Source organism: Canis lupus, chromosome 2 (assembly GCF_011100685.1).
Source record: "Canis lupus familiaris isolate Mischka breed German Shepherd chromosome 2, alternate assembly UU_Cfam_GSD_1.0, whole genome shotgun sequence".
NCBI classification, from domain to species: Eukaryota; Metazoa; Chordata; class Mammalia; order Carnivora; family Canidae; genus Canis; species Canis lupus.
In genome coordinates this window covers 68,041,102-68,063,822 of record NC_049223.1, presented here as the reverse complement: position 1 = coordinate 68,063,822, position 22,721 = coordinate 68,041,102, and the positions used below count along the sequence as shown (strand labels likewise).

The 22,721-nt window shown below is 41.5% G+C and overlaps 2 protein-coding genes and 1 pseudogene across 12 annotated transcripts in view; 2 read left to right on the top strand and 1 right to left on the bottom strand.

The window, feature by feature from the left end:
- ZBTB8OS (zinc finger and BTB domain containing 8 opposite strand) overlaps positions 1 to 9,282 on the bottom strand; it is a 23,347-nt gene extending 14,065 nt beyond the window's left edge. For 9 of the 11 annotated variants that reach the window (XM_038531209.1, XM_038531215.1, XM_038531214.1 and 6 more), the window contains exon 1: positions 8,524 to 9,107. In XM_038531209.1, the coding sequence (XP_038387137.1) occupies positions 8,524 to 8,656 (133 nt within the window). In that variant the 5' untranslated portion in view covers positions 8,657 to 9,107. Of the gene's footprint in view, positions 1 to 8,523; positions 9,108 to 9,167 lie in introns of those variants that run through there. The other 2 variants (XM_038531211.1, XM_038531210.1) reach the window with 2 other exon arrangements.
- Positions 9,261 to 22,721, top strand: part of RBBP4 (RB binding protein 4, chromatin remodeling factor) — a 22,543-nt gene continuing 9,082 nt past the window's right edge. Inside the window, exons 1-3 of the mRNA XM_038531208.1 lie at positions 9,261 to 9,421; positions 10,003 to 10,150; positions 14,824 to 14,969. Of these exons, the coding sequence (XP_038387136.1) occupies positions 9,406 to 9,421; positions 10,003 to 10,150; positions 14,824 to 14,969 (310 nt within the window). The 5' untranslated portion in view covers positions 9,261 to 9,405. The remainder of the gene's footprint in view (positions 9,422 to 10,002; positions 10,151 to 14,823; positions 14,970 to 22,721) is intronic.
- On the top strand, positions 11,012 to 11,172 carry LOC119870590 (annotated as a pseudogene).

The following is a 22,721-nucleotide window of genomic DNA, read 5'->3' as shown; positions in this document are numbered from 1 at the left end:
AGGAGGAAAAGGAGTATCTTAATTGCTTTTGAAAAAACTTTATAGTCTTCCTTGATGCTACAACCAAAACTAGAAACATGCTAGGTTTTTTAAATTTCTTTTAAAGATTTATTTATTTGGGATGCCTGGGTGGCTCGGCGGTTGAGCATCTGCCTTTGACTCAGGGTGTGATTCTGGAGTCCTGGAATTGAATCCCGCATCGGGCTTCCAGCATGGAGCCTGCTTCTCCCTCTACCTGTGTCTCTGCCTTTCTCTCTTTGTGTCTCTTGTGAATAAATAAATAAAATCTTTTAAAAAAAGAAAAAGATTTATTTATTTGAGAGAGAGAAGGTGTGAGAGTGTGCAGTGGGGAGGGGGAGAGGGAGAGGAAGAGAGTCTTAAGCAGACTCAAAGCTGAGCATGGACCCTGACTAGGGGCTCCAACTCACAACCTGAGCCAAAACCAAGAGTCTGACCCTTAACTGCATCACCTAGGTGCCCCTGAAACACTAATTTTTTAAAGGTTAGTTGCAATGTGGAATTTGAAGCTGTAAAAATGAATTTTTCATACTCTGTGACATTGAAATCCATTGCTCTATCCTGTGCCTAGAATAGATCTTATCTGTGCCTGATTGCATAACAAGTCAAAAATACCAATTCATTGATTTATACAGATAATGTTGACATATTTAGTTATACAGAATGAAATTACATACAGATATACTTGTAAATATCATCACCAATCTCATCAGAAAGGTCTTTAAGTGGGGCAGCCTGGGTGGCTCAGTGGTTTAGTGCCGTCTTCAGCCCAGGGCATGATCCTGGGATCAAGTCCTACGTTGGGCTCCCTGTATGGAGCCTGATTCTCCCTCTGCCTGTGTCTCTGCCTCTCTCCCTCTATGTGTCTCTCATAAATAAATAAATAAAAATCTTAAAAAAAAAAAAAAAAAGAAAGGTCTTTAAGCACTAGGAAACTGTCAAGCTCATGATGGCAGGCAGATATAAGTTTTCCAAAATTTGAATTTTACTCCAAAGCTTGAATTTAATCATTGCCAACAAATGTATTATTTTCCTTGACATAAAGGCACTTTAAAGAAATTATCTGCCAAATACCCCTGTTTGAATAACAATACTACATCTTTCACAGTCATTCTTTGGAGGGGGAAAAAAAGGGTTTCATGAAAAATAAAAACAAAACAAAAACCCAGCTCATAACTCAATTACACAAGTTCTTTTCCTCAAGGTAATCATCAATACTTTGACAAGCAGTAGAAACACTTTATGCATACTTTCCATTTTGTTTCACAGAATATTAAAAAGACATGTACTTGGTGGTCAAGATTCAGTAAAATGGACAGGCTTTACTGATTCATCAAAGACATCTTCAATTCAAAATGACTTTTTCTTTTAAGTGCACAGTGGTACTGCACAAAGGGACTACCAGCAGAGTTTGGGGCGGCCACCTCAACCTGTGCTAAGGGGACAGCAGCTTTCTTTCCCCTACCAGTGCTTTTGCACCATTGACACAAATGTCAACATAGAGAAAGAGCATATACCTCAGTATTATTTTTTTTTAAGATTTATTTATTTATTTATTTATTTATTTATTTATTTATTTATTTTTTTTTTATTTTTACTCATGAGAGACACACAGAGAGAGAGGGCAGGGGGCAAAGACACAGGCAGAGGGAGAAGCAGGGTCTCCAGGATCAGGACCTAGGCTGAAGGCGACGCTAAACTGCTGAGCCACTCGAGCTGCCCAATACCTCAGTATTATTATGAAAGTAGTTTTGATATTACAGATCCTCTGAAAAGATCTGGGAAACCCCAGGGGTCCAAAGACCACACTTTGAGAAGTGAAAAATATAGGACAAAACAGGAAATAAAATAAATTTAAGTTGGACTGAGGGGTTCAGGTAAGAATTCCCAAAGGAATCAAGACTTAACACTGTAAGAGCCAAGAGACTAAGGGTAACCTCAATCTGTCTGTTCATTCCCTTGCTCCCAATTTCTGCTAAGTGCCCAATACACAACAGGTGTTCTTAAAAAAAAAAAAAAGATTTTACTTATTTATTCATGAGACACACAAAGAGGCAGAGATATAAGCAGAGGGAGAAGTAGGCTCCGTGTGGGAAGCCTGATATAGGAACCAGGATCAAGACCTGAGCCAAAGGCAGACGCTCAAACATGGAACCACCCATGCGTCCCCACAACAGGTATTCAATCATACTGCTGAATGAATAAGTGAGATGACAACTATGCTGAGTCTAAAAGGAAAAACAACTACAAGAGAAGCCTGGGGGGAAGTCTGGGGGCTGTTTGTGGAAAGAAATGAAACCAGCAGAAAATACAGACTAATCTCATATTAAATAAATTCAAAGACTGTACAAAATGTTGGCAGGTAGAATCCAGTATGACCAAGTAGGATTTACTCCTGGAATGTTAAGATCCAATTATTAGGAAACAGATTAATGTAACCCATATAAATATATCTTTATAGATATAATCATGAAATATAAAAACATTAACAGGACTTTTGAGCAAAGTTTTTTTCTGTACAACAAATTAAAGTTTAATTTTATTTCTTCTCTCATTCTTAATTGCTGTATTTACTGAATGTTTTTGTAGTATAATAGAATATATATATTTGGTCTTTGTCCCTGGTTTCTGGAAAAGCTCCTAAAACCCTTGGATTTTCCTAAGTGATAGGAGTGTCTTGTTATTCATTAATTATCCTCTTCTGTCCACACTGAGTCTCTGCTATTTTTTTTTTTTTTTTTGAGTCTCTGCTATTAAAGGTTACTCAGGGTAGGGCTCCCCAGTAGCCTTAGAACAGGGCAGTCACCATGATCAAACACATGATTAAAGAATGGGAACTTTTAGCTCCACCCTCTCACCACCCATGGGTGTGTGTCCAGCCTGTGGAGGGTGGAGCAGAAAACTGATCTATAGACTCTTAAAGAGACTTGGGAGACCATCTCATTGGTGGACTCATCAAGGTGCTAGGAGGATGACAAGTCCAGAGCGGGTACAGAAGCTAAAAGCCTCTCTCCCCATACCCTGCCCAATGCACAGTCTTCATTTGATTGTTCCTTGGTTACATCCCCCTATAATAAATGGATAAACCTAAATAAAGCTTTTACCTGTGTTCTGTGAATTGTTCTAGAAATTATTAAACTTGAGCCCAAGGGGGGCTGGAGAGGGATGTGTGGGACCGCCAGAAACTGCAACTGGCTAGGCAGAAGTATAGGTAGCCTGGGTGCCCCATTTGGGGCTCGTGTCTGAAGTGGGAGCAGTCTTGTGGAACTGAGCCCTTAACAGGTGGGGTATGTGCTAATTCCAGGGAGTCTGTGTCAGAACTGAATTGATGGGACACCTACTTGGTGTCACAGAACTGGAAAACTGCTTGATGTGGAAAAACCACACATTTGATGTTAGAAGTGGTGTCGGAGGGGGGCGCACCTGGATGGCTCAGTTGGTTCAATATCTGGGTCTTGATTTCATTCAGCTCAGGCCATGCTCTCCAGATTCTCACTCTCCCTTTTCCTCTGCTATGCTCTCTAATACTAAAATCTTAAAAAAAAAAAAAGTGGTGCCGGAGGAAAGAAAACCGTTTTATAATACAATATTATGATAATACAGTAGAGTATACAATATTCAAAGTATGCAAGGAAAAAAATTTGGGGATGATTACCTAAAAATATTTACTGAAAATTATACTAACTCTAAGAGAATTTCATAAAAAAAAGAGAATTTCATAAAAAGTCAGTGTAAAAAATTACACAACTCAATAGCTTTCACAATTATAGTCAGTAACAGGGCTGATAGATATCATGGAAGAAAAGATTATTTGCTGAGGACCTGGGTGGCACAATCAATTGAGCATCCTACTCTTGGTTTTGGCTCAGGTTGTGTTCTCATAGGTCATGGGACTGAGCTCATCAGGCTTGGTGCTCGATGTGGAGTCTGCCTGAGTTTCTCTCTCTCTCCCTCTGCTCCTACCCCCTGCTTGCTCTCTCTGAAATAAATAAATCTTAAAAAAAAAAAATCCTTTACACTTACATCAGAAACAACAAAGATGTGGGGTGCCTATCTGGCTCAGTACAGCATGCAACTCTTGATCTCAAGGTCATGAGCTTGAGCCCCACACTGGGCATAAAGATTACTCAAAAAAATATATATATATGAAATATTTAAAAATAACCTCAGGATACACGAGTGGGATTTGAATACCTTATTCCTGGAAAAAAAAAAAACATAAATATTAAAGCTTTAATTCTCTTTAAATTCATAATTGATAAGAATGAAAAAAATACCAACAGTAATTTTTTAATCTGTAGTGTTTTATTTTTTCTAATTTTTATTTAAGTACTCTCCACACCCAATGTAGGGCCCAGTGTGGAGCCTAATTAAAAATAAATAAATAAATAGGAAAGGAGGTGAAAAGTGGTCAAATATATGTCACTCTCGCATAAAGATTATTTTGAGCTGAAGACAAGTGAGAGAAGATATAAGTAAAGCTTCCTATCTTCCCCACTCTATTCCTAAAACATAAATTTGTAAAGGACTGCCCATCAGGAAGGACAGAAATTAATCACCAGCGAAAACTCTAAACCCTTATCCACCAGGAGTCAGGTGGAATTTACATAATAAAGTTTCCTGGGCAGCCCCGGTGGCTCAGAGGTTTGGTGCCGCCTTCAGTCCAGGGTGTGGTCCTGGAGTTCTGGGATCGAGTCCCATGTCGGGCTCCCTGCATGAAGCCTGTTTCTCCCTCTGCCTCTCTCTCTCTCTGTCTCTCATGAATAAATAAATAAAATCTTTAAAAAAAAAATAAAGTTTCCTAACTAACCCTCATCTTCCATTAGTTCCTCCATATATTGATCTTCCCACAACTGGCTACCCTACAAGTACAAAGTGCTTTTATTTTGTCTTGTCATTTTACTATAAAATGACTGTTCCTGTCAAGATGCTATGTAAGCTCAAATTCTTCATGGTTGAAGCTCAGTGATGTGTCCATGGAAGTCATCATACTATCCCCCTAGTTTTGTATATATTTATATATAGCTGGTATTTATCTACATACAGGAAAAAAAAAAGCTAGAGTGGCAGGAAAAGTGGTGGTGGTGCTGGTGGTGGGGTAGTCCCTGTCGATTTCAGGTCATGATCTCAGGACATGGGATCGAGCCCAAGTCAGGCTCTACCCTGGGCATGCAGCCTACTGAAGATTCTCTCCCTCTGCCCCTCCCCACTCCCACTCTCTCTCTCTCTCTCAAAAAAAAAAAAAAAAAGGGGGGGAAAAATGGCAAGAAAGAGGCAAGTAGTGAGGGGAGAATGTCCTACAAGATATTAAAATATAGAATAAAGCCCCAATAATTAAAAGTACACAAAAAGAGAAGTAGAATAAAGGAACAGAACAGTTAAGTCCAGCTACAGACCTAAATATAGGTAGGGAAATTCTGTATTTGATTAAAGGCATCACATTTCAATCACAGGGGAAAAGACAGACTGCTGAAGAAATGAAGTCAGAACATCTGGTAAGAAAAAAAAATGTAAAAAAAAAGAAAAAAATGTAAAAATTTTTAAAAAATCTGGTAAATCATCTGGAAAATAATTAAATCAGATACTTAATTTCTACCCTACTCCAATCCTGATGTATTCAAGATTAAAACATCAAAAAAATATTAGAAATAAGAACAATCTAAAACTATCAACAAAAATATAGTTCTCACAAATAGGAGCAAGAAAAAGCCAAACACAAAGGACATGCTAGAGGTGCCTGCCTGGCTCAATCAGTAGAGCATACGCCTCTTGATCTCTGGGTTAGGAGTTCCAGTCCCACACTGGGTATGGAGCCTACAGGGAGGAAAGAACAAAGAAAAAAAGGAAGGGAAAGGAAGGCATGCAGGCATACTGTATTAATTCCATTTTTATAATGTACAAAAGCAGGCAAAGCTTATCTATGATGTTGAAAGTCAGGCTAATAATGGGGGGCTCCTGGCTGGCTCAGTTGGCGGAGTGTGGAACGCTTGATCTTGGGACGGTGGGTTCAAGCTCCACAGTGGGTGTAGAGCTTACTTAAAAAAAAAAAAAAAAAGGGATCCCTGGGTGGCGCAGCGGTTTGGCGCCTGCCTTTGGCCCGGGGCGCGATCCTGGAGACCCGGGATCGAATCCCACGTCGGGCTCCCAGCATGGAGCCTGCTTCTCCCTCTGCCTGTGTCTCTGCCTCTCTGTCTCTCTCTGTGTGACTATCATGAATAAATAAATAAAATCTTAAAAAAAAAAAAAAAAAGCAAAAAAAAACCTCTTCTTTTCCAAATGTACTACAAGAAAACAGGAGAGTTATTTTATATCAGAGTGGGCAACGCCTTCCTAAGTATAAATTCCCAGAAGCCTTTAAAGGGTTAATAAATTTCACTATGTAAAACTAAATTTCTACAAAGTAAAAAACAAAACAAAAAACCCAACAGAAAAATGGGTTAAGAATATGAACATACACATCCTAGAAGGGCACATACAAATAGCTCCACACATACGGAAATATGTTCAACCTCACTTATAATAAAAAGAAAGCAACTAATATGACAAGATATTTAAATTGGAAGAGACCCAAAAGGGGATCCCTGGGTGGTTCAGCGGTTTAGTGCCTGCCTTTGGCCCAGAGCGTGATCCTGGAGTTCCGGGATCGAGTCCCATGTCGGGCTCCTGGCATGGAGCCTGCTTCTCCCTCCTCCTGTATCTCTGCCTCTCTCTCTCTTTCTCTATGTCTATCATAAATAAGTAAATAAATAAATCTTAAAAAAAAAAAAAGGGAAGAGACCCAAAAGTATGGTTATGCAGCAAATAGGTAGAAATGTGCGGAAAGAGGCACACTCATACAATGCTAGTCAGAGTATAAACTGGCACAACCTCATTGGAGATCAATTTAGCAATAACTGCTAAGATTAACAATGCAGGGCAGCCCTGGTGGCGCAGCGGTTTAGCGCCGCCTGCAGCCCAGGGTGTGATCCTGGAGACCCTGGATCGAGTCCCAAGTCAGGCTCTCTGCATGGAGCCTGCTTCTCCCTCTGCCTGTGTCTCTGCTGCCTCTCATTCTCTCTCTGTGTCTCTATGAATAAATAAATAAAATCTTAAAAAAAAAAGATTAACAATGCACATATCCTTTGACAAAGCAGTTTAACTTCTGTAAATTTATAGATACACCTGTACGTGTGCAAAACAATGAATGCGGAACAGGGATCCCACCTGTTGTACTTTTTTATTCAGATATATCAGATACAAGCCTTATTAAAAATAATTTTTAGGGGATCCCTGGGTGGCTCAGCGGTTTGGCGCCTGCCTTTGGCCCAGGGCGCAATCCTGGAGTCCCGGGATCGAGTCCCGCGTCAGGCTCCCGGCATGGAGCCTGCTTCTCCCTCCTCCTGTATCTCTGCCTCTCTCTCTCTCTCTCTATGTCCATCATAAATAAATAAATAAATCTTTAAAAAATTTTAAAAAATAAAAATAATTTTAAAAAATTGTTGTTAAGGGGCATCTGCCTTTGGCTCAAGTCATGATCTAGGGGTCCTCTCATGCTTGCCTAGGCCTTCCTGCTCAGTGGGGAGTCTGCTTCTCCCTCTCCATCTACCCCTCCCCCATTCTCTTCTCCCCATCCACGTGCTCTTTCTGTTCCAAATAAAATCTTTTTAAAAATTTGCTTTTATGAGAAAAATAAAAGGGTTCATTCATAACCTAGTATGCCATAGTAAATAAACTACAGAGAACAATGGAAAATTAATAAGATTTTAGAGTAGAAAAATAGAAGTCAGATTTGTGCTCCGCAAACCATAGCAATCTTTAGGGATGATAGCTAAATGTTTAAATAGAAGATCAGAATATGTACTATACTTTTGTGTTTACTATTATCTCATTTACTCCCCAGTTAAGGAACTATGGTGCCATGAGAGATTATATAACTTGCCACAAGTTATGAAGCTGTTCATGGCAAAACCAGGTCTTTTTTTTTTTTTTTTTTTTTTTAAAGATTTTATTTATTTCTTCACGAGAGACACAGAAGAGAAGCGACTCCTCGCAGGAGCCGGAGGCGGGGCTTAATCCCGAATCCCGGGATCACGCCCTGGGTTGAAGGCAGACGCCCAACCGCTGAGCCACCCAGGCATCCCCAAACCAGGTCTTTTTACTAAAAGCACGATCCAGGTAAAACACCAAATTACATGTCCCCTACTCAGCTAAGTCCTCTAACCTAATGATACTCTAACCACCCCACTGTTGGGAAACACATACGGGCGACCACCCGGCAAATGCTTGAAAATACGTTTATCTTTAGAATGAAGACACTGGTAAAATTCCCACGAGGTAATGGGACTAGGTAAATGTAGAAAGAATTCAAGGAACCATAAAAGTGGCAGCCCAGTTTTCTGACTCTCAGGCCAGGTGGCTGTTCCCTTCAGCACTCCCGGCTGAAGCACCTCAGGGGCAAAGCGGAAGGCGAGACCGGAAGACCTGGGCAAGGCGAAAGGGCATGAGAGAAGTGAGCCATCTACTCACACTCGTACTTCCGAATGGCTGGAGGATACTTGGCCTTGATCGCCTTCTGCTCTTCAGTCAAATTGTAATCTCGAATATCTTCCTCTTCCTGCGCCATAATTGCCGCACTGGACACTCTACTTCCGCCCTTCATTAGCTGGACTTCAGCCCTGATTTACAACTTCCGCTCTAGACTCCGCCCCTTGGCACGCGCCCTTAAAGCACCAGGACCCCATTCTCGCAGATAGACTTTATATGGTTAACACTTCTGTCCTAGGACTCGCTGCCGGAAGCACATCTTTAATAGGCTTCGGCCCTATTTCTGCGTTTCTTCATCCGTTCTAAGAACAAAGGAAACATACACACTGGAGGACGTGGGAGGAGGGAGACACTTTAGAACTAAATACCCGCTTGTCTGGGTGGTGAGAAGCCTTTTCTTTTTACCTCACAGAGTCGATAACTACACCCGAAGCCACCCTAGATTTCTCATCTGAGTACTTTTAAAGTGTCGGGAGCTGCACAGCTTTTAAGAAAATGGCTGCCCCCTGGAGAGTGCGGACTAAACCTCTCACGTGACCCGACGCGCGCACTCCCACCGGGTCCGCGCGCGCGCAATCGTAGGAAGTCGGCTCCCGGCCGTGTCGGGGCAGGGGAGGGGCGCGCACCTCGGCACCGCAGAAAGCGACTCTGCGCGTCTGGATAGGCTGCAAACGCGGCTTCCCCGCCCACCCCGCCGTTCGGGACGCTGCGATTGGCCGGTGTTGGCGCGAAGGTGCGCGAGTAGGCCCTCACGCAGGGGCAGCAGGAAACAATAGAGGCCGCGCGCGCAGAGCGAGCGCCTGTAGCCTCCCCGCCCCTCCCGCAGCGCTCGACCCCGGGATCCCCCCGGCTCGCCTGCCCGCCATGGCCGACAAGGAAGGTAAGGGCCGCCCCGGGAGGGCGGGGGGTGCCGGGCTGGCGCCGCGGCCTCGACAGGGCCTAGCAGTGAAGGCAAGCCCGACTCTTGAGTGCTGTCCCCACCATCGAAGGCGTGAGGAGAAATCGCCCCGCGGGCGGGCTAACGGCGCGCCAGTTCCTCCGACACGGAGGCCGGTGGCCGCGGTGTGGAGCTGGTGGGGGGGCCCCGGCGGGTGTTTGGGCCCTCCCCGCGCTCGCTGTCGGCCTGCCCGCCTCTCGCGTTCTGCGTGCGCTGCTCCCTACCCCGGGGGCCGGTGCGCGGGCCTCCGCGCGGGTTCCGTCGATTCAGCGGGAACGCGAGCGTGCTCCCGAGGCCCGGCGCCGGCGCCCGAACAGCTAACGGGAGTGACGCGCCCCGCTAGCCCGAGAGTAATTGCGGGCCCGCGAGGCGGGGAGGGGTGCAGGTCGCTCCGCCTCGGGGACATTTAGACATATCTGCTCCATTTCAGAATCTTGACTTAATAAGCAGTGCCGGTAGCTTTGGAAGCGTTGGCTCGGTTTCCATTTGTGTTCGCTAACTTAATTTGTTTTTTAACTTTTTAGCAGCCTTTGATGACGCAGTAGAGGAACGTGTGATCAACGAAGAGTACAAAATATGGAAAAAGAACACCCCTTTTCTTTACGATTTGGTGATGACCCATGCTCTGGAGTGGCCTAGCCTAACTGCACAGTGGCTTCCAGATGTAACCAGGTGATGTGAATCTCTTGAACGTTATCTTGTGTCCTCCTCAGCGTTGATTTCTCACGTTGATTTTTCCGTGTCTTCCCCCAGTCACCCGAAGAGGGCACGTAATGATAACCTATGGGTGATGTTTTTTTCCTAGGCCAAAAAATAATACAAAATGTAAAAATAGTTTTGCAATGTACCTGATAAGAGAAAACTTGTTTTCTTTTCCTGATAACGAATTGAATAGCCTGTTATAATTACAGTTGGAAAATAATGTAAAATGTGTCAGTTTTCAAAAAAAGCTATGATTTCAGTTCTTTCAGCAAAATATTTGAATTGTAGGTAGTAGCTGGTTAATATAAAGAGGTATATGACATGGTACCTGCCTTCAAGGAGCACAAGTGTAATTGAGGCCCATGTAAACTAATAATTACAGTAACCTATGCTAAAAGCAGTTTTACAGAGATACTTAGGATATTTAGAACTAAGAACTGAAGATGGGGTGGTTTGGGGGTTTTATATAAGGGAATTATGCATAGTGAGAGAGAAATCACATGTAGGGAAGGTCTTAAATGTGACAAGCTTACCTCTAAGAAGGTAAGCTTAATAGTACTTAATTTACTTTCCATTTGTTTAGTCTGCTAGGTGCTATAAATTAGGGTGTACAAGTTTAGATGGACACCTTCCCTGCCTTGATTTCTTGTGTATATAGTATGGTAGATTACCACCCCCCTTATTTGTAGGGAGTATGGCCAAAGATCCCCAGTGGGTGTCTGAAACCACGGATGGTACTGAACTCTGTTATGTTTCTGAACATACATAATTGTGATAAAGCTTAATTTATAAATTAGAAACGGTAAAAGATTAATAGAACAATGGTTATATAGCTTTGTGCAGGGGGCAGTATCGTAGCCAATGAGGTTTATCCGAGGCACGATTATTGCTAATAAAACAATGGTTATAACAACATACCATAATAAAAGCTGAGTGTGATCTCTTGCTGTCAAAATGTTTCACTGTAATCACCCTTCAAGTAATATTGTTGAGAAAATGCCTGTGTGATGAAGTGAGGTGAATGACATGGGCATTGTGATGAAGTATTAAGCTACTTATTTACCTGATAAATCAGAAGGGAGATCATCTACTTCTGGAGGGCATCGTGGTTGACTGTGGGTAACTGAAACCATGGATGGGGGTTTTCTACTGTATTACAGTAAAAAGTATCATAAGAGTAGCACAGTTAAAATGATCAAGGGAAGGAAAAATCACCTCAACTTAGGGTATCATGAAAGGCTTCCAGGAGAAAGTGACAATGCAAAGATGAAGGTGAATTTAAATAATTAAAGGTTTATCAAGACCAAAGTGCCTGTTGGAATAATGGGTTTTCTTTTATAAAATTGCTTCACCATTCAGAGTAACATTTAAAAATTATATTGTGTGCTGAATAACTAAATTCCTTCGAAATTCATCTCTTTCGAGTTCAAAATATGGTTATTAGGCTATGTTTCAGCTCAACAAGTAATAGAAATTTTATTAATTACTTAAACAGGTTGCTACCTTCACAGTGGCATTAAAAAATGAAGAAGTAGAGTTGGAAGCTTTATCATGATCCATGTTCACCTATGGGTCATCAGAATTGCTTGAGCTCGAGGAGCCTGGGTGGCAGTCTGTTAAGTGGCTGACTCTTGGTTTCAGCTCAGGTGGTGGTCTCAGGGTCAGGAGATCGAGCCTGTCACTCTGTACAGAAGACTTCTTCTACCCCTCCCCACACACTCTACTCCCTTGGGCTTGCACTCACTTGCACTCTTTCTTTTTTTTAAGAAAATATATTTATTTTATTTGAGTTCAGGTTAAGTGGAGTCATTTCTGTCAGGAGTTCTCAGTGATAGTCAAATCATTTAGAAACTGGTGGCAGGGGGGATCCCTGGGTGGCTCAGCGGTTTAACACCTGCCTTTGGCCCAGGGCGCGACCCTGGAGTCCCAGGATCAAGTCCCACGTCGGGCTCCTGGCATGGAGCCTGCTTCTCCCTCCTCCTGTGTCTCTGCGCCCCTCTCCCCCTCTGTCTATCATAAATAAATAAATCCTCAAAAAAAATTACTCTTAAAAAAAAAAGGGAAAGAAAGAAAGAAACTGGTGGCAGGGATGCCTGGGAAGCTCAGTGGTTGAGCGTCTGCCTTTGGCTCAGGGCGAGATCCAGGATTGAGTCCTGCATTGGGCTCCCTAAGGGGAGCCTGCTTCTCCCTCTGTGTCTCTGCCTCTGTGTCTCTTATGAATAAATAAAATCTTTTAAAAAAAGAAACTGATGGCAGCGTATTTGATGAAAAATAGTTGAATGATGATTCCATGGTCATGAGCTATATCATACTGGATCAGTGGATCCCAAATATATTGGCCACCTACTAAGTCATTTGGGAGCCAGTATTTTTAAAAATCTTCCTATATAATTCTGTAATGATCTCAACCTAGAAAGCAGTGAATTAACTAAATTCGCCAACGTTGAAATCTATCTTAGTAGTTTTCTCATTTAGTGGAACTAGGTAAATAAACCTTTTTGCAGGGTTTGACCTTGGTCCAAATTCCTGTTCTTTATCTTCTGTTTTTTGTACCTTATACATAATGAAGATTTATTTTTTTATTTTGAGGGGGAGATTCCTGTTGAGTGTGAAGCCCCATGCAAGGCTGAATCCCATGACCCATGAGGTAATGATCTGAGCAGAAATCACCAGTTGGATGCTTAACCAACTGAGCCACCCAGGCACCCCAACGATACTAATTTTTTTATAAAGACTTTTATTTATTTGTTTGTGAGAGAGAGAGCTCATTTCATTTGCACGAACAGGGGGAAGGGGCAGAGGGAGAGGGAGAAGCGGACGCCCCGCTTAGCAGGGAGAGGATCCATCCCAGGACCCTGAGATCATGACCTGAGCCAAAGGCAGACCCTTAACCAACTGAGCCACCCAGACATTTCTTTAATTTGTTTTTTCTAAGATGAAGATTATTTAGAAACAAGCATACCTAATGTCAAGTGTTTAAATTTTTGTCTGTGGTAGTGACGGTAGTGGTATTCATATCTTTTTTTAAAAAAATACAATTACAATTCTATAACCTTCTTTGCTCATTTCCTCTGGTTCTTTGTTTAACCTTCTAAATGCAGGCATTCTCAGTTTTACATTGATGGCTCTCTTTCCTCTATTTTTCTATGTAGGATATAGATGTATATTGCCTCTGTACAGAGGAATTCCTATTGGTTATCTCTAGACCCAACCTCTGAGCTTTTCCTGAATTTACAGCTGCCTACTGGTATCTTCTTTGGAGTATCTGTTTTCCCCAACATCACATGTTCCAAACTGAGTATATTCTTTGCATAGAGGTCCCGCCCTAGCTTTCGCCTATCATTCCTATTTCTCTTTATCATACTTGACTTTGGTTTGATGTTTCCTAAGTTTTTCTCTTTTTTCCACTTGACAGTGCATAGATAACTCCAGTGAATTCTATTTGGGTAATATCATTTCTAGAACAGAGGTTTTTTTTGTTTTTTGTTTTGTTTTGTTTTGTTTTGTTTTAATTCATGAGAGACAGACTGAGAGAGAGAGGCAGAGACACAGGCAGAGGGAGAAGCAGGCTCCATGCAGGGAACCTGATGTGGGACTCAATCCCGGGACTCCAGGATCACACCCTAGACCGAAGGCAGGCACTAAACCTCTGAGCCACCCAGGGATCCCCTAGAACAGAGGTTCTTAAACTTGAACATGAATCATAATCAGCTGGAGGGATTATAAGGTGGATCATTGTACCCCGAATCCCAAGTTCCTAATTTATTATGTCTGGGATGAATCTGAAAATTTAATTTGCCTTTCTAGCTGAAGTTCCTAGATGATGCTAATGCTGTCGGTCCTGATACCACACTTGAAGAACCTCTGCTTTACACTGTTGGGTTAATTCTTCTGTGGTAATTCAGATGGTGCTAGATCCCTTAGAAATTTTCCATGATTGTTTGTTTTCCCTACAGTAGAGTTGTGAATGCCTTAAGATGGCATTCAGTATACTAGAATCTATTTTTTAGCCTTCTCTCTGACTTCATTTCCCACATCCAAAGTCAGATTGAGGTGTCAGTCTTAGTAGTTATGTGATCTTATTTAGGCAGGTTGCCTCATTTTCATAAACCTCAAATATATTCATCTTTAAGTGATACGTAGTTTGTAAAGTACTTAGGTATCTGACATTTTGTGAGCCTACCCTTTCTCAATTCCCTTTCCTTGGAATTCTCTTCCAGAGCCCTTGTCTCTTCTGGGTTTTATATCTCATTTTGACATCTGCCTCTTTCACGGATGCTTCCTTAATTCCAGAAGTAATCTTTCTTATCTAAATTCCCATCTTGTGTACCTTTAATGTATTTATTGGCTTATATTTTTGTTATTTATGGACATGACTATCTAATTGCCCCGGTTTTTTGAGTGCATGAATCACGTCTTAATCATTTTTGTACTTCATAGTATTTGGTGCAGTTTGTCCACTGATTAGGCACTCAGTAAATATTTGAACATTTAGTTTACCTGACATTATTTTCTTTCCTCTAATAAGATTTTCTTCTCGAAACCTGGTTGTAATAGTGCTTTTTCCATACATGTGTATCACTGACCTCATTGTCTCTCTTAGTGTTAATAATTTGAATAGTGATCATATACTGCTATTACAGACCAGAAGGGAAAGACTTCAGCATTCATCGACTTGTCCTGGGAACACACACGTCGGATGAACAAAACCATCTTGTGATAGCCAGTGTGCAGCTCCCTAACGATGATGCTCAGTTTGATGCTTCACACTACGACAGTGAGAAAGGAGGTAGGAATCTTAAAAGTGAAAGAAGGAATGATGTATGGGTAGTATCTTTCATATCTTTGAATTTACTTGAAAAGGGCGTAAAGTTTGATAAATTAGTTTGTTAAGTTAGTAGTAATATTTTGAGCTCTGGAAAACCCGAGTTTGTAATACAGGTGCAAACTGAGATGTCAGAAGACATAGTTAAAGCATACTTGGTTCTATGTCTTTTCTAGAAACCTTCCTCTCCTAAATTGGGGGGGAGGGTAGTTTCTAGAATTGAAAGAAGACAAAATCCACCATTTGTTCCTTTCTTTTCTTTTCTTTTCTTTTTTTTTTTTTAAGTTTTATTTATGTAATCTCTACACCCAATGTATGGCTTGAACTCAACCCTGAGATCAAGAGTCATGTGCTCTTCTGACTGAGCCAGCCAGGTGCCCCTTTATTTTTGTTTATTTTTAAGATTTTATTTCTGAGTAATCTCTGTACCCAACATAGGGCTTGAACTTGCAACCCCAAGATGAAGAGTCATGTTCTCTACCAACTGAGCCAGCCAGGTGCCCCCAAAGTCCACCATTTATTATTGCTGTGCATGCATGCATTCTTTCTCAGCATGGGAGATAATTGCCCCTATGGGGGGTTAAAATTGGTTCTTGGAGAGGGGGATGTATGAGAACAAGTCTTTAAATGTGGGAATCCGGGGATCCCTGGGTGGCGCAGCAGTTTGGCGCCTGCCTTTGGCCCAGGGCGCGATTCTGGAGACCCGGGATCGAATCCCACATCAGGGCTCCCGGTGCATGGAGCCTGCTTCTCCCTCTGCCTGTGTCTCTGCCTCTTTCTCTCTCTCTATCTGTGACTATCATGAATAAATAAAAATTAAAAAAAAAAAAAATGTGGGAATCCCTGGGTGGCTCAGCGGTTTGGTGCCTGCCTTCAGCCCAGGGTGTGAAAGTCCTTAAATGTATAAAGTGCAGGGAATCCCTGGGTGGTTCACGGGTTTGGTGTCTGCCTTCGGTCCAGTGCGTGATCCTGGAGTCCCAGGATCAAGTCCCATATTGGGCTCCCTGCATGGAACCTGCTTCTCTCTCTGCCTATGTCTCTGCTTCTCTCTCTCTGATCTCTCATGAATAAATAAAATCTTTAAAAAAAATAATAAATGTATAAAGCACAGATAATGTGTATACACAGGATATCTGTAGTATTAAAATTTCATCAAGACTGTCAGAAATGATATCTTATAAAGTTTTTTAGAGGGAGAAAAAGATTGAGAAACACTGGGTTTAAATTACCCTTTCCATTTTGAAGTGGTAGAAATGACTTAAACGTGGTGCATAGTATGTATATAAAAATTAAATGAGCCATTTAATTATATCCTATTTTTAGGAGATAACCTTAAGGGCTTAACTATTGATGAAATATTTAACTCTTTCTCTCTTAATAGAGGTAGAAATGGGTGAATTACCTATTTGTTGTTGTTCAGAGACACAGAGAGATAGGCAGAGGGAGAAGCAGGCTCCATGCAGGGAGTCCAATGTGGGACTCAATCCCAGGACCCTGGGATCATGCCCTGAGCCAAAGACAGACACTCAACTGCTAGCCACCCAGGCATCCCCCATTCTTTTATCTAAGTTCTTTTGAGCTCCTGTTACTTGCCAGGATTATGTATACAGTTAATCTTTTGATCACTCCATATTTGCCTTAGGGTAATACAGAATGCAAAGTAGTTAGTAAGTTCTAAAGATAAAGGTCCACAGACATGATTTTGTGTCACCTAACTGTGTGATAAAATTATTGGGAAGTTATTCTCTGGGTGAGCATTAGTGTAGGGCAGGGACCCTGAACTTAAGGATCCAAAGACTTAGGTTTGATAGCCTGTTACGCCACTCTCTGTGTGGTTTTGGATAAATCATTTAACCTCTCTGAGCGTCAATTTCCTTTCTATTAAATGAAGATAAATAGGATTTTTGGTTATTTAGTGACAAAGCAAATACTCTGGTAATAAGTTGTTTTTTTTTTTTTTTTTTAAGATTTTATGTATTTATTCATGATAGACAGAAAGAGAGAGAGGCAGAGACACAGGCAGAGGGAGAAGCAGGCTCCATGCCGGGAGCCCGACGCGGGACTCAATCCCAGGAATCCAGGATCGTGCCCTGGGCCAAAGGCAGGTGGTAAACCACTGAGCCACCCAGGGATCCCCTAAGGTTTTTTTTTTTTTTTTTTTTTTTTTTTTAATCGAAACAAATAGGGGCTCAGTCAATTAAGCATCTGTCAGGCTCAGTTCGTGATCCCAGGGACCTGGCATCAAGCCCCACATCCAGCTCCCTGCTCAGTGGGGAGCCTGCTTTTCTCTCTCACCTCCCTACCTCCTACCCATGGTTTTTCTTGCTATCTCTCTCAAAAAAATAAATAAAAATCTTAAAAAAAAAAAAATAGAAAACTATGGCCCCCTGCCACTGCTATAAGCTTATTCTCTCTCTCTCTCTCTCTCTATATATATATATATATGTATCGCTGTTAAATTGTTTTTTGAATGATTTATCTGTCTATACCATTTTTTGGCTTACTCATTCAGCATATATGTTGAGTACTTATTGTACGCCAGGCTTTTTTTCTTGGTACTGGGGATATAGCATTGAAGTGCTTTTCTGGCCTGATGAATCTTGGACATCTTTTTGTGTTAAGATGTATCTCCTTTTGATGGTTGTATACTATGTCAAAATTAACCATCCCTTCTTTGACATTTAAGTGGTTTCGAATTTTCTGTCTTGAAAAACAGTTCTTGGGGCACCTAGATGGCTCAGTAGTTGAGCCTCTGCCTTTGGCTCGGGTTGTGATCCCGAGGGCCTGAGATCAAGTCCCGCATCAGGTTTCCCACAGGGAACCAGCTTCTCCCTCTGCCTATGTCTCTGCCTCTCCCTGTGTCTCTCATGAATAAGTAAAAAAATTTTTTAAGATTTTTATTTATTTATTCATTATTCATTTATTTATTCATTCAGCCTGACGTGGGACTCGATCCCAGGTCCCCAGATTCACCCCAGGCATAAGGCGGCGCTAAACTGCTGAGCCACTGGAGCTGCCCGAATAAGTAAAATCTTTAAAAAAAAAAAAAAAAAAGAAGAAGAAGAAGAAGAAAAAGAAAAGAATAACAGTTCTTGTATCATTTGTCTTGCATAGTTTTGTTCTAGAATAATTTTCTCTAAGTTGAATGCTGATCAAAGGGCAAAACATTTTCAGGTAAAATTAATACTGCTAAGTTGCCCTCCAGAAAAAATTCCCAATCCTACAAGTGGTTAGCAATTGTTTTAAAACACTGTTTGTGGGGATCCCTGGGTGGCTCAGCGGTTTGGCACCTGCCTTTGGCCCAGGGCGCAATCCTGGAGACCCGGGGTCGAGTCCCACGTCGGGCTCCTGGCCTGGAGCCTGCTTCTCCCTCCTCCTGTGTCTCTGCCCCCTCTCTCTCTCTCTCTCTCTCTCTCTCTCTCTCTCTATATATATATATATATATATATATATATACACACACACACACACACATATCATAAGTAAATAAATCTTTAAAATAAAAAAATAAAACACTGTTTGCTGGGGGTGCCTGAGTGGCTTAGTCCGTTAAGCTTAAAGCAGGACTCTTGATGTCAGCTCAGGTCTTGTTTTTTTTTGTTGTTGTTTTTTTTTTTTTTTAAGATTTTATTTATTCATGAGAGACAGAGGAAGAGACACAGGCAGAGGGAGAAGCAGGCTCCGTGCAGGAAGCCTGACATGGGACTCAATCCTGGATCTCCAGGATCAGGCCCTGGGCTGAAGGCAGCGCTAAATGGTTGAGCCACCCGGGCTGCCCTCAGCTCAGGTCTTGATGTCAGAGTTGTTGAGTTCAAGCTCTATGTTGGGTTCCATGCTGGGCATGGAGCCTACTTTAAAAAAAAAAAAAAAAAGTATCATTTGTTGGCAAATTGTTTTCTTTCCTGGTTGATGGGAGTGGTGTTTCCTAACATATATGCTCCTCTTTTTCTGCTAATTGAATTTTTTGAACAGCATCTAACCAATTTTTGCTTTATCCCCCTTAATGCCTAGTTATAGAGGAACAATTAAAATGCCAGTAATAATGCGTGATTTATTTGTACCACTATCACCCAATTTAATTCTCATAGGGAAACTGATATTCAGTAGTTTCTTAATTTGCCCTGAGGTTATATAGCTTATCTCCCATTTCTCTCTTTCTCTTCCTTTTACTCACTTCTCTTCCTCTTCCCCCCACCCATCATCTTCAGAGCGTTGGATAATGGTGCCTTAATCTCTTCTGAATGGTCTTAACAATGAAAGAAGTAGATAACAGCCTAATGTCTCTGGGGTGGTTGTTAGATGGCTTGCTAGTTTTGTCTTGCTCTCAAAATGTCCTGGACTCTAATTTGAACTAGATAATTAGTTACCATCTGCTTGACTCCATTTGGTTTTTGGTAATTGATGGCAGCTTCAAAAGATCATTGAACTTTCCAAGTGAAAACTAAAAACTGAATTTGTCCTGTTTTGACATTAAAAAGAATTTGTGTGTTTATATTAGGGTCAGCCTGGCTATAGTCACATTTTAAGTCCTTGTGAAATAGATTAGGTGTAACATTTTACTTATGACTCTGTTACTGAGATCTTCCAATATCTAGTTTATTTTTAGCAATTTTCTGGAGACTATTTTTTTAAAACTCTTCTGTCTTTTGTCTGAATTGTATAAAATAAACCTATTAAATCATGAGATAATTGAGTATTTGTTGTTAGAGCTTACTCTTTTTAGTAAAAAGGTGTTTATGGCTCATAGAGTGGCCTTGAGATAGAAATCAATGCTGGTGGGATGCCTGGGTGGCTCAGTGGTTAAGCATCTGCTTTTGGCTCAGGGCGCAATCCTGGAGTCTTGGGATAGAGTCCCATATTGGGCTTCCTGTGTAGAGCCTGCTCCTCCCTCTGCCTAGGTCTCTGCCTCTCTCTCTGTGTCTCTCATGAATAAATAAAATCTTTTTTAAAAAAAAATTTTTTTTTTAAATCAATGCTGGAGGCACCTGGGTGGATCAGTCAGTCATGATCCCAGAGGTCCGAGATCGAGTCCCACATTGGGCTCCCTGCTCAACAGGGAGTCTGCTTCTCCCTCTGCTCCTCACCCCACTTGTGCTATCTTGCTCTTTCTCTCAAATAAATTAAAATCTTTTAAAGAAAACAAAATCAGCGCTGGTTACCTAGTTTTGGTGGCGGGCAGGTATTGGTTGGGAAGGACATGATAGTACCTTCTGAGAAAGTGGAGATGTTCTATATTTTGATCTGGGTGTTGGTTTTCCTGGTGTATACGTTTGTTTTAAAGATTTATTTATTCATGAGCAAGACAGAGAGAGAGGCAGAGACATAGGCAAAGGGAGAAGCAGGCTCCTTGAAGGGAGCCCAATGTGGGACTCGATCCCGGATCCTGTGATCACACCCTGAACTGAAGGCAGATGCTCAACCGCTAAGCCACCCAGGCGTCCCCCTAATGTATATATACATTTGTAAAAATTTGTCAAGCTAGGTACTTTGAAGACATTATAGCTCAAGCCCCCCCCCCCAAGTTTTCTTAATACTTTCATAAGGAGAGAAGCAAACAAAATAGGAATACAACAGGACCTTGATAGTCATTTAATTAATTTATTGTGCATTGATACCTCTTTTTTTTTTTTTTTTTTTTTTTTTTTTTTTTTTAAGATTTTATGTACTTGAGAGTGAGTATAAGCAGGGAGGAGGGGTGGAGAGAGAGGGAGAAACAGACTCCCTGCTGTGCCGGGGGGGGGGGGGTCCAGTAGAGGGCCACTGCAGGGCCCACGTGGGACTCTGCCGGGTTCAATACCATGACCCTGAGATCACAACCTTAGCCTAAGGCAGATGCACAACCAACTGAGCCAATACCCAGGCACCCCAGTACCTCAGTTTTTCCTATTTCAGATTTGGCTTTTCATAGATCAACTTCAACTTGGGAACCCCTAATTATTTTTAAATAGATAAATCTTCATTTTCAATAAAACTCCATTGTGAATCCTCTAAACTGACTTATTACTGTATTTGAACTGCAGTTAGGGAGACCCTCTGCTTAGTGTGTATCCAATACCAAGATACTGCACATTATGTAATTAATACCCTTGCTCTGTGGGCTCAGTGCCAGCTGTTGCTCTTCCCTTGTTACTGGGATATCAGGCTTTTTTGTCACGGTCATCTGTAGTTATATTTTATCTCTCTGTGTTTGGACTGAAAGTTCCTTGCAATCACCTATCTTATGTCTTATTTTTTTTACATTGTAGATGATTGTAGTCTAGAGTTTTGGGGGAAAGTTGTTTAATGGTTTTTTTTCTCCTTTAGAGTCTATTTTGAGTTTTTAGATATTTAGCCTGTATGAAACATTTGCATTTCAACTTTTAAAAGTTACTTGGAAATTGAAAGTTGACTAATCTGGGGATCCCTGGGTGGCGCAGCGGTTTGGCGCCTGCCTTTGGCCCAGGGCACGATCCTGGAGACCCGGGATCGAATCCCACGTCGGGCTTCCGGTGCATGGAGCCTGCTTCTCCCTCTGCCTGTGTCTCTGCCTCTCTCTCTCTCTCACTGTGTGCCTATCATAAATAAATAAAAAATTCAAAAAAAAAAAAAAAAAAAAGAAAGTTGACTAATCTGCCAGCCATATTACCCATCTATGTCCTTGCTTTTTTAAAAGATTTTTGTCCTTCGAAGTGTAACACTTGTATAACAGTGCTGTTGATAGCATTTTCATTTACAAGTTTCTGTCCCAACTTTCCTTAATAGAGAAAGATATTTGAGACTCCGAAATTGAAGACCTTCCCCAAATCACAAAATTCTAATAAGTGGCAATCAGGGCAAGGTCCGACTCTTATATCTTATCATGCTGCCTTCTGTAATTATTCGACTAATCATTAACCACCTTTGTTTTATGTTGCTTTGCCAAGATTTACATAATCACAAATTATATTGTTACACATTTTATAATGGTACTTGGGAGAATTAAGTGCATACAGTAGTCAAATGTGAATAAATGTTTTTATCTAGTCCTTGCCTGCCTGGTTTATTTCAACTAAGGATTATGGTTGGCATGTATAAGTGGGAGGTTAAGGAAAATGGAACTACCTGTTGTGGCTCTGTTTTTCCTCACTGTACTAAGATAAATGGTAGAGGGAATAGACAATAGTGTGATGTTATTTCAGGAAGGTTATTCCAAACCTCAGCTTCAAATAAATGGTGTAAAGGGTTCTCTTTAGTACCTGGCTCACTGTATACTTTAAAATTCATTAAAGCAGTAACTTAGGGGGCATGTGAGTGACATAGAGGGTTGAGCATCCAAATCTTAGTTTTGGCTCAGGTCCTAATCCTCAGGGGTCTTGGGATTGGGCCCTATGGGGCCCTGTGTTGGGCCTAGTGAGGAGTCTGATGCCTGGGTGGCTCAGTGGTTGAGGGTCTGCCTTTGGCTCAGGGTGTGATCCCAGGGTCCAGGGATCAAGTCCCACATGGGGCTCCCTGCCTGGAGCCTGCTTCTCTCTCTGCCTATGTCTCTGCCTCTGTGTCTCTCTCATGAATAAATAAATAAATTTAAAAAATAAAAATCTGAAAACTGCTTATTGAGAATCTTCTTTTGAAGTGGAATTGATAGTGTTCCTTATTCTTAGATAGTAGGATAAGATTTATTATTTATATAATTACCTAGAATTGGTATGGCTGAAAGAGTCTAGGAATCAGAAAAAAAATGAGAATTCGCATTATTTTCAG